At 38.9% G+C, this 12,170-nt stretch overlaps 1 protein-coding gene across 5 annotated transcripts in view; it reads right to left on the bottom strand.

Moving 5' to 3' along the window:
* The window catches only part of MAPK10 (mitogen-activated protein kinase 10), a 146,397-nt gene that overhangs the window by 89,306 nt on the left and 44,921 nt on the right, over positions 1-12,170 (bottom strand). For all 5 annotated transcript variants that reach the window (XM_064711183.1, XM_064711186.1, XM_064711185.1 and 2 more), the window contains one exon: positions 6,543-6,699. In XM_064711183.1, coding sequence (XP_064567253.1) covers positions 6,543-6,699 — 157 coding nt within the window. The remainder of the gene's footprint in view (positions 1-6,542; positions 6,700-12,170) is intronic.

Here is a 12,170-nt window from a genome sequence, read left to right as displayed (position 1 = left end):
ACCTTATTATGTCATTTTTAAAATGCTACAATCCATAGCTTGTTCTTCCTATTATTTTGGCTTCTTTTTCAGCTGTGACTCAATTACCAGAGCTCCTCCACAGCTAGAAACCTTCTGATGTCCAATGTGCCAAGCTTTCATTAGGCTTACAAGAAAATAGCAAGATAAATATCCTTCATTTTGCCCTAATGCCTTTCAACTTGATTAGTTCTATTCCCTATAAATCATTAACCCATCTGCCTGACACCAATCCCAGTCAGATTACAAGCTTGGAGTGCACAAACACTGCACATCCGGCAAAGCTTCATGCACACAAGCCATCAGATCAGTAGCAATAATAATCACACCCCTTATATGTGTTCATAATGCTCATGGTCATCTGAAGAAGAGAAAGCTCTTAAGGGAGATATAAACCAAATGCCCTTTTTGTTCTAGGAAAATCCCAACCATTTAGCGTGTGTGCCCAAGGCATAAATGCTTCCCAGAGCTCCCATGGGGACAGTGCAGCTTTGCATTAGTCTCAGTGGAGGCCCATGCTCATAAAGCATAACAAAGCCCTTGCACAATCCCACTGGAGCACTGGCATTCACTGCCCTAAACTAAAATGTAAACATGAATGAAAAAAAGTAGAACTCGGTCATATACCAGAGCTCTGGAGTTTGGGATTAAGGTTTCAGGGCTTTACCATTTTTGGTTTTGGTTTTTTTTGGGGTGGCAGCCTTTATCAAGGGCTCAGCAGGGGATCGTTTTCTGTCCCTGGAACATCTGTTGGCCACTAAAATCCCAATTACACTGAGCTCTTTTCTTGCAGCAGGCAAGGAATTATGCACCACAAGAAGGCAATTGCAGTTTGAGTGAGTGACAGACCAGCAAATGTAAGGGGAGCTGAAGTCACCTCCTCCTGCTTTTATACTTCAACTACAAATGTCAACTCTCCTGAACTGGGCAGAAGCTACAGCACCTTGCTTACTTAACTCAGTTGCTATCTTCTAGACCTCTAAACAGGCATGAAATATTATTAAAAATATGTATACATAAAACACATAAATATGTGATGGTGTTTGCAGGGGTCTTAGGATGAGGGAAGAGACGAGAATGTTGACTCCATGTTTCAGAAGGCTTGATTTATTATTTTATGATCTATATTATATTAAAACTATACTAAAAGAACAGAAGAAAGGATTTCATGAGAAGGCTGGCTAAGAATAGAAAAGGAATGATAACAGAGGCTTGTGACTGACTGAGACAGTCCAGACAGCTGGGCTGTGATTGACCATTAATTAGAAACAACCACATGAGACCAATTACAGATCCACCTGTTGCATTCCACAGCCTTAGATAATCATTGTTTACATTTTGTTCCTGAGGCCTCTCAGCTTCTCAGGAGAAAAAATCCTGAGGAAAGAATTTTCCATAAAACATATCTGATATGTAAAACATATCTGTAATATAAAAAAAATATTCATACATTTCCTTGTTCTCGTGAACCTTGCAAAGGCCACATGTCCAGAAAGCCCAACCAGCCAGCTCTGCTGCCTGCTTTTCAGTGCCAAGCTGCAAACACTGCACTGAAGGGCACTAATTCCCTGTATCACAAGTTAGTTTGAGCCTGCCTCTTAAACAAGAACAGATGCTCAGAGAATCAGATATGACTGCGCCTAAGTGTTTTCCGATATCATTTCCAGCTCCCATAGACACTAAACATGAGATAAATCAACTTAAATCCAACTGACCTGACATCACTTGCAAGGCATTATCCCACTGTGAAACAGCTGATTGATTCCTCTTCTCCATTTCAAAATGGTAGTGTGAGCTACTGCAACATGCAATGAATGCCACAAAGCTGCTCAGAACAAAAATGACTCTCTGTCCATGAAAAATAGCTGAATTTAGACAAGAAATTTTCTTCACATGTTTCCAGCCTCCTGTAGACTACAGAATAGCTTTCACACCCTATGCTACATAAACCCCTTGCAATAATGTGCATAGTGAAAATATTTCCAAGGTAATTGACTGTTTATTGCAAACTTGGCGATAAAACCACACAGTTTAGACCACTCCCCTCTCCAAGTACGGTGCACCATGCAAAAGTAGGATCTAAATGTTTTACAAAAATAGGTTCTTTTGTAAAGACTTCAGGAGTTCCTCCACACACTTTTGACAGAAAATAAAACAAAGGCACTGGAAAATAAATTATATGTTCACTCAGTCAGGAATAGTAGCTTGGATGCCTGGCCTTAATCCACCTACTGAAAATTAATATAAATAAGAAAGGCCAAATTCCTAAACAAAACAAAAGTTAAGGAAGACTGTGTTTCTGTCAAGGAAAACTTAAGAGAAACCCATCCTTGTTTCCAAGAAACAATGGAACAAAATCCAATTTTGCCTGCATAACCAATTGCTTTCTTTTTTTGCATTTCCTTTTCAAATCCAGACATATTGGAGTAGAAATGAGCAGCTGAATAAACTGATATATTTCTCTGTGAAATCTTGTATTTCTATAATCTTTTTTTCCCTACAACATATTTATGGGTTTTGGTGTGAAATCAAACGGATACACGAATAATATCAACAGATTTCACATTCTTTTGAATGGCAGGGAGTTTTAACTTAGGCTGGGCAGACATTTGTGAATGATGACGGGATGCAGGAAAAGGAATATGAGGTTTCTGAAGCAGGATGAGCCTTTAAAGCCCTTGTAAATGCAGCTATAAAAGTAACCATGCCCCTACCTCTCTACATGAGCACAAAGACTCTCCATCAATCATTCTGTGTCGCCCTGATCCTCTTTGTCCTCAATGCTCTTCTTTAGGGCATGACAAAGAAGAAGGCTGAGATTCTGTGTAATTTAAGTACCTACAACTAGCAATATACAAGTTGGAACATTAAAAACAAACAAAAGATAAAATCTTACACCAGGTTCAGACCTCACAAGAAGGTGTTTTACAATATTACATTTTTTTAAATTTTATTTTTAAATCTCAATAGCCCATCAGATTGAATAACAATCTTGCAAAATGAATTGTTTATCAAAGCAGATGCTGCTTTCACAATATATTTTGTTTGTACATCTTTCCTTTGTTTTTTTTTTTTTGAATTCTGAGGGTTTTGTTTAGGTTTTAGGTGTGGCTAACACTAAAAGGGTCTTCTGGCTTTTTTTTGGCCTGAGCTGACCACCACGAATACATCTGCTTAAAAGTAGAGTTCTAAATGTATGCTACACCTTTATATACCAGAAGAAAGGAAAAAAAAATCAACTTTTATTAGGTCTGTTTGCATTATGAAAAGATCTTTAATATAATAACACTTTGGACACTTACAACAATAAATAAGGACTGGCCAGACTGATCACCATAAGATGCCTTAAACCTGGTTAACCTTCACCGCTATTTTCTAGTTCCAAACTTTATATCCAGCTGCCATTTGTAACCTTACAAACCCTGTTGTGAGTTGTTCCAGCCCTCCTGCCTTTCAGCAGAGCCCATCCAAAAGGTGCCACATGGAACCAGTGCAACTCCAGTGCAGGAGGGGACCTGTGGGTGACACTGCACTGTAAACTGGGCAGGCTGAGACAGCTCCTGACCTGCAGCACCTCAGGGTAAACTCTGCCATTTCTGCACACATTGCTAAAGCAGGATGAAAGTTTTAATTTTTCTTTTTTTCCCCTAATGGAATAAAGCTTGTCTGTTCATCCCTCAACACTGAATCACTTTTTGAAGTATAATTAATCAGGAGCAAGAAACACAGAGAAAATCAGGCTTTAGTAGTTTAACTGTTCATGAATTCATTTGAGTGAATTTATGGGCATCTTCTCCTCTATGATATTTAATGAGTTCAACAAATTCCCTGCAGCAGACGTCTTTTGAGACACAATGTTATAAAAACATTTCATCCCTGATTTACACAAAAGGGGTGAAAACTGAAGGCAGGCATTTTATACCATTATTGGTTTTCCACAAATAGACATAGGTATTGCATTATACACAATACAAACAAAACTGTTCAAACACTTTCCAAAATTGAAACTCAATCAGCAGAAATGCCACTTATTGGCCTCAACAGAACAGCAGGGGAAATGCTGCCCTGTTCTCCTTCTCATGACTGTGGCCTATTTCTCTAAATTACAGGGCCAAACATCTGCAATAAAGAAGCATCACTATTAATCCTTTGTGCCAGCTGTCCTTACTTTGCTCACACAGGGGCTCAGTGCCCCATGCTATGTAATTCAAATAAAACACATTAATGTGAAAGAACAAGAGGGAATAATTTCAGCAGATTACTCTAAGTTGCAACTGAACCTACCTCAGTCCTACCCAAAAACTGTGCCTGATTTCAGTTTCCTCTCACAATCTCTCAGGCTCCCTGAATAACAGCAACATTTTATTTGCAGGTAGCATGTCGTCATAATTTACAGCTGAAGATACTAACTTTGAAAAAAAGAAGGTTCAAGAATATTGTTATATTCTGACCATGTAAATTTGTGTCTCAAGAAACTCAAAAAAATTCTAAACTGAATGGAACAGGTTTGGCAGACTAGGTATGTGAAACAGATAGAGATTTTGTGAATGACAGGATTTCAGTATCCAGTACAGCATATTGAAAACGTTCCTGTCGTGAAGTGTGCTTTTTATCCTCAGCTCTAAGACATAAAGAATTTGCACAGCTTCTGCACACTTTAAGATATTCTGAGCCATGTATGGTAAGAACGTCAGTATTTTTTCACATCTAAGCTATGTAAATACTGACCTCCTTGGAAATGTAAGCCCTGTGCATCTAGCCAGCAGAGAAGAGGACTAATTTTTTTTTCTATTAAGCACATAGAAACTATCAAAAATGTACAAGAAATTACTTCTGGGGAGGCATGGAGCCTGCATGCTTCAGCCTTAATCCTCCTGTCTTTAGCCATAAACTGCCAGCTCCACCATTTCAGTGACTTCTTGCTGTTGGTTTGTTGTTAGGAATGTTAGAGAACCCTGGTACTGAGCAAGGTTTCACTAGACACAAAGTAAAAAGGTAAGAAAGGTTTTTTCTTGTAATAATCTAGTCAGAACATCGAAGTCTTATTAAGCTCAGCATGAGTCTGTCTTGCATTTCGAGTTGCTATCAACTCTTCCACAACACAGACTCATGAGCAGTTCTGTCTCTTCTCTAACCTCTCCTAGACAGGTAAGAACAGACCTCAACATCATCATGACAATGCTGTTCCCATCAAAATTAATCCTGGTACAGGCTCTGCACTGGTGCTCCCAAGCTGGCCTGAGAGCAGCTGGAACAGCACCAGCATCTCCTCTCAGCAACAGCCAAGCATTGTTTAATGGCAGGTCATCTTAACATGACATACTGGGGACTCAGAAATGGAAACAGAGTCATAGAATCATAAATGTTGAAGAAGAGCTTTAAGTTCAAACATTAAAACCCTCATTTATTCCAATTTCCTGCGCATTCACTTAACATGCAGCCAATAGTTGTACCTCCAGTAGGATCAGTTCCTAGGAAACTGAGTTCACCCAGTCACATCCTATCATGAATTTAATTGACTATGTTTATCAAACTAAAAGTACCACAAAAACCCCCAAACAAGTTAAATTTAAGTAAATCACTCACTGAGGCGGAAAAAAAATTAGGCTACATAAGATACAAGAATGCTTTGTGATTTTCTGCAGCTGTTCTCAGCCTTGCTTAGCAAATTAATTTAACACAGAATGTCATTCAGAACTATCTTTAGTCCTTCTTAGTGTTTTAGCACATTATAACAATTAATCATCTTTTATTAATGCATGGGCATTCAAAGATGACCTAAGAACAGTCACATTGTATTGGGTACTGCTAACTCATCTTTTATATTAACATTTACATTATTGTTCTACTTAGTACTACACATCCATACTACACAGAGAATTTTACAAGTGTATTGAGACATTGATTTTGGAAAAAAAATAAATACAGGCCTAAAGGGAATATGAGAATGTGCAATATTCTCTAGACCACAGAGGTAAATATGTGCATAAGGCTTTGCATAGGATCCACAGCTGCACAGTCATTCTTACAGAAGAGAAATAATATTGGAATTAGATTTAGTGGTGAAATGTCACTGTAAGATATGCAGCTAAATAGGTCAGGTCTGCCTCCCCATTGTGTCCAGGCTTAGAGCTGTCATCTACACCTATATATTTTCATTCAATATTTTTTCCAGGATTCATTGACAGGGCAAATCTAAACCTGCTCTGTCCTAACACATACAGGCATATGTATGTGTTATAGGCACATTTTGCATAAATGAATCTACAGTCACAACCAGCTCTCCCTCAGAGGAGGCAGACTAATAACAATATCTAAAACCAACCAACAGAAGAGTGTTTCTTTTCCAGCACTAGTTTTCTTCCTATTAGTTTGCATGCAATTTTTACAGTATGCCCATCACAGCCTAATGCAAACATTTCACAAACACATAACATGTCCTAGTAGTCCCCTTATTTTACAGGTTATGTCCCTTTCTATTAAGCTTGTTTTCATCAGTAATCAGGTGGCCTTAGATGCCTTACCAGGGATAGGACAGTCTGACAGCGAAGTTTTACATTTTGTCCAGGTGGCACACTTGCAATTGTTCTCAGGTCTTCCTGGGGAGAGCTGCAGGTCTGGGGAGCACTGCTCAGCACACGCGGTCTGTCCAAGTTCCACCTCTGTCCCAGTGGAAGACAGCTGCAAAGGAGTTGAACACAGGCAGGGTTAAGGAAGCCTCAGCTGGTCTCAGTTGGGTCACTTAGCTCATTTTGGGATTGTTTACTCCATTTTTTACCATTCTCCAAGTTAAAACAGCATAGATACCAAGTAGTCCATTTTCTCTCATTAGAGTAGCTGGGGTTTTTTAAACCCTCTGCAGCTTTTCCAAGGTCAGTCCTTTCATGCACTGCCATAGTCTGCTGGATTAAAAAAGCCTGGAGATCACTATGATGCCTTGTGATAGGCAGACACCTGTCAGTGGCAGAGAACATTTCTGTTGCTATGGACCTTTAGGTATAGAGAGCTCTTCAAAAGGCTAATAAACAAGAAATACATTATTCCTTAAATGTGCCATTAGACAAGTTTAAGGAGTCTACATCCTGCATCTTCTTTCTGCAGGCTTATGTGAAGTCCTTTGTGAAAAGGACTACTCCTCATCTGGAGAAATAAAGAAACTTTCTGAGTAGAGGTAAATTAAAATCACCCAAACATCAGTGTTGAAGTAATCAGGAGAAATTTAAGGGAGGAAATCAATAAAATCTTATCAGCTGCATATCTGTGAGGAGAGAGCACATTAGGAAGATGTATTGCTGTCCACTGTTTAAGAATAATACTGACACTTTAATTTCTACCAAACCCATAAAATTTCATGAGCTGTTTACCAACCTACCTGCCAACTATACATTTCCATGTTTCTCTTTTGCCTTGCTGTCCTGAACAACTGTAGCAGGTCCCATAATCTATAGAGCAGGGGAGGGAGGACAAGGGCAATCAATAGCCTCGAGCTTCTCCCATTTACTCACTCTGCAGGATCCTTAAATGTCACTTGCATGGACGACTTGGCAAAATACACCCTTCAGACCATCACAGGGCACATTTACCTCCAGGTGTCCTTAGGTTCCTACAAAGGCTTGTACTGCATGCCACATCTGATCTAGGATACAAACTTCAAAAGGAGCAAACAGCTGTTTGAGGCCTTCAGGACACCCTTGAAAAACAGGATTTGTACAATGAAGAGCCTCTGCATCTTCAAAAAACAGTATCAATGATCATACTCTGCTTTCTACTCAGTCATGCACAAGTAAGCCCGGGCCACAAACCACCAGGCAAAGTCAAGAGTAGAAAAGAAGATCAATAACTTTTCCTTTCCTTTTGTTATCCTCCTTACAAGTGATTTTAGATTCTAATATTCCTGATAACAGAGCTATAAAAAACACTGCTGAGGAAGACACCAGTAAATTATCCAATCTATATTCCTGCCTGACAGCAGGATCAACTGTAATTATTTCTGACAGATATTTTCATAACTTGTTCTCCACAATGCAACATGTCCTTGCAATTTACATTACAGTCAGTGGAGAATTCCTGTTTACAAAGAATAAAATCCGTAGCATCAGGAGAACAGCGCTCAACAGTATGCAAGGCTCACAAAGATATGCAAGAATTCACAGCAAATTTATACACCAATTTAATTGCTGGTAGAAAGGTTAATCACGGTTTTTGACCACTCCCATGATGTTTTCCTGCATAAAGTCTGAGAATTTTATCTGTTAATGAAGAGCCTGTGTGTTTAGTATCCTCTTGTGTCAGTTGCTCTACACATGCCAAATATCTTAAACAGCCACTGCATTTGAATTACCATAATCTGATGAAACAGGTCTAATCAACCTGATCAGAAGAGCTCAATGAACTTTTATCATTTGCCTGTTTCTTTTACAGTGTGTGTTATTATAATTATAGCTCTGTATAATCCAAACAATACCTGAAAGCTGCTCAATTAAAACGGTGCCGGTTGACTTTAAACAGAAGTTCCTACCTCAAAGATACACCAGAAGACAAATAAAGTCTTATTTGTGGGTTACTAATCGCACATTATTGCAGAACAACCTAGTCTGTAAGTTGTAAAATGGCCCATTCTTCTATGAGACATACATCCATCTGTCATACGTAGAACAGAATTTCCCCCAAATTAATAGCCATGAACTACCAATCAAACAATTCTACTGGGTTGCAGAAAGGGCATAAGCTCTGGACTAATCTTAACATTTCAATGACATTTAGAAGTTAAGCCTATCTCATTTAGTAAAATTGTCTTCAGACATAAAGAACGAGGCAGCTGCCAAACTGAGAGCGAAACTTTGAGCACATACTGCAATGTTTGGGATTTTGGGGGCTTGGGGTTTTTTGGTACACAGAGCTTACCTGCAAGCCTTGAATGGTTAGAGAAGATCATCAGATCTTTTTCTAGTCTGGCCAGCATGTGCTGTTCAATAGCTAATCATTCCTGAATAACATTCAATGATGACATAAAAACTAAATCTCTCCTATTGTTAAGCAGGATGCAGTTTATCAGTCAAATGTTGAAAGAGATGTACAAATGAAATTCACAGAAGCAGCAATAATGAATGGGATGTTTAAAAAGCAAGATGGATGCCTCCAACTCTCAAACAGAAAGGCACATTATACCAGTCACAGAAAGATGTTTCCATTTCCAAGACCTTTTAGTGCATTCATACCTAGTCCCAGCTGCATTTCAATGAAGATAAAAATAAAATTATTCGTACACCACACCAGCTTCACAGCAGAAGCACTTCCATTCCTGGGAATGGAAGAGACAACTCCTGAAGCAGAACTTCTCAAAAGACATAACAGAGCCAGCAGGGCACAAAGCAGCTGTTGCTGCTGACAGGATGGAAACTGAATGTGCAGGAATTCTACACTGAGTTGGAAGAGGAGAAGGGGAAAAGGAGAAAAGGTATGTGACCTGTGCAATTCCACAAAATTTATTGCAAGTCTTCCTTAGATAAATTTCAAGGCTCTAATGGGAAGGCCAACACTACCAGCAAAGTTGAGTTCTGTTGCAATTATAAATAATCCTCAACAAAATAAATGTTTTAATTATTTGCTTAAATCCATAGCACAGTGTAGCCCTCCCAACTTCAGCTGTGTGCTGTCCTCCAAAGGCCATGATCCACTGCCCAGCAGGGCCAGCCTTTCCTCACTTCTCCTATGTCTACTACAGCTATTGCTGACAAGCCTTGGGTATCACAAAGTCCAATGGCATTTGCTGCTTTTCTCAAAGCTTCAGATTAAGAATTTTATCTTTCATTTAAAAGATGTTTCTCTTCCTCATAGTTGCAGAAAGGCAACAAAGAACATATTCAATAGCCTCAGAAGGTCAAAAAAGAATACAAACATGTTTCATTTAAAAACTGAATGACCCAGTAATCTCTTGCAACTTCAACTCATGATTTCTGAGTGCATGAAAAATGAAAGGCAGACCTAGGCATGAACTTATTTAACCAACGTGTGGCCATAAATTCAAATAGTTTCTTGTCTTGAAAAGATGCCTTCCTTTAACACCAGTCTTTAAAGGAAACTCTAGTAATTCCTGCAGTGGGAGGAAAAGCAGGTTCATTGGTGGCTGGTGTCAGTCACTGCTAATGAAGGCTGAATCACCACATAAGAGTTAAGAGTCCAAGCAAAGGTATGCCAGCAGGGTGGAGAATTAATCTGCTGAAAGAAATTTCCACTGACATAAAATTCTGCAGCATGAACTAAGGGTCAGCTTGGTGTAATGCAGAGCCAAAACACAGACCATATCTCATCTACACTGTGACCATGAGCACTGCACAGCAAACATTTTTTAAAATCTTGTCAGTGTATCTACTGCAATCCTTATGAATACATACAAGACAAGTATGTGTGGGGGGGATTTTGTAGTACTGAAATCTTCTTGGCTTAATTTGAGAAAAAGATTGCACATATGAAGGAGCATCTGCAGGGCACTGGCTTACAGGACAGGATTTTTTTCACCAGAAATTGCCCCAGTGTATCAGAGACCCTCTGTAACAACAGATTTCAATGTATTTGTTTTTATGCAAACATGACCACCGGACACAGAATGCTGAAAAAGTGCAAAGAAAAGACTTGCATAAAAAGCGTAAACCATTTTCAATAGTAAGAATTGACATCCCATTCCTCTAGACAACTTTTCAGTTGATGCTGCAACAACTGACTAGAATACTACTTGTACACTGTCCATCTAATTGTCCTCCCAAATGCTGGCCCAAGAAAAATCCCGTACTAGCCAACATATCTCTTGTCAGCCAGGGCAACAAAGCAGTGGTTTTCAACCACACAGATTGAACTGTGAATATATGCAAAAAATTAACACCACTGAGGGAAATAAGCTCATTACTGTTTCACTGTTTAATTATGATTTCTTTTCCTCATTGCACTACAGGTATGGATTCCTGCTGCCACACTTGCCCCTGTTACCTCTCATGTGTACAACAACGTAAGCCCTCTGCAAGAAGTTGCTTCTAATGAATCCAAATCAATCACTGCTCACTGAGGAAACACTGAATGGCACTGACTTGAGATGAAGACTGGAACACTTTTAACAGCTGATAGCTGGGGCAGAAGGGCAAAAGGGAGAGAGACAAAAAGAGAGAGAGAGAGATGGACTCTTTGCTTTCTTTCTATGGCATTGCCTAAACCAGCCTATTTCGAAACTCACTGCTGTGAAGCAGTTAGGTACTTCTATCACTATGCAGAGTTTCACAGTAGAATTCTTTTGGTCACAACCATTACATCTGGTAAAATTACTGCAAAGTGGGTGTCAGATATAATTCTGAATTGCTCTGACCTAGAGAAACTATGAAGCACAGGGTAGTGGAGGTTATGCAAGAGCTATTAAGAATAAAGATTGGACAAAATGTTTGGAAGCTATTCTTGACAACATCAATAGGTCATGTTTATAAACCAGTACAAGATTTGAATGCAGTAAAAAATAGAGCTGTAAAAGTTCATTAAATATTGTATTTGGTTTGATTTCTAAGAGGCAATCACATACCTTGGTTTTGGGCTGAGAATGCATAGTCTGGTTTTGGACAGACAAGTCTTTCTTTTAAAAATAATTCAATCACTTTTCACTAAGGAGAAAAAAATAAGGGAAACTGGGGTGGAGAGGTTAATTTCTGAAAAAAGTGTATTTTACTACATTTCTTTCTTGGGTTGGTTTGTTTGAGGTTTTTAAATGAACTTAAAAAAACAGCATAAACCTTTAAATGAACTTAAAAAGCAGCATAAATCCAAGCATAAACCTTGGATTCCTACATGTGCTCTTGAAAAAGAATGGCCTGACAGACTGAAGGACCTCACCAGAAGTGAGGGCAGAAAAAAAGAATTATTTTTGGTACTGCCTGTCAGCTTCAAAGGGAAGGAAGGAAACCAAGGTCTAAGTACAAAGGATTTAGTATCAGAAAAAATATACATAATCCAAAACTTTGATATTGCTTCAGTATTCAAGCTGCCTGAAGTCCTATAGGGCAGGACATGTCATTGTCATAGCATAGTCTAAGTCATGAGGTTGATAAAACTTTTTAAGGTTTCCTATACTTCCACACCTGAAAGGCATGCAATTATCTGCTGAGGAAGGAACATGT

This window comes from Zonotrichia leucophrys, chromosome 4, assembly GCF_028769735.1.
Source record: "Zonotrichia leucophrys gambelii isolate GWCS_2022_RI chromosome 4, RI_Zleu_2.0, whole genome shotgun sequence".
Lineage (NCBI taxonomy): Eukaryota > Metazoa > Chordata > Aves > Passeriformes > Passerellidae > Zonotrichia > Zonotrichia leucophrys.
This window is presented reverse-complemented; position numbering and strand designations above follow the sequence as displayed.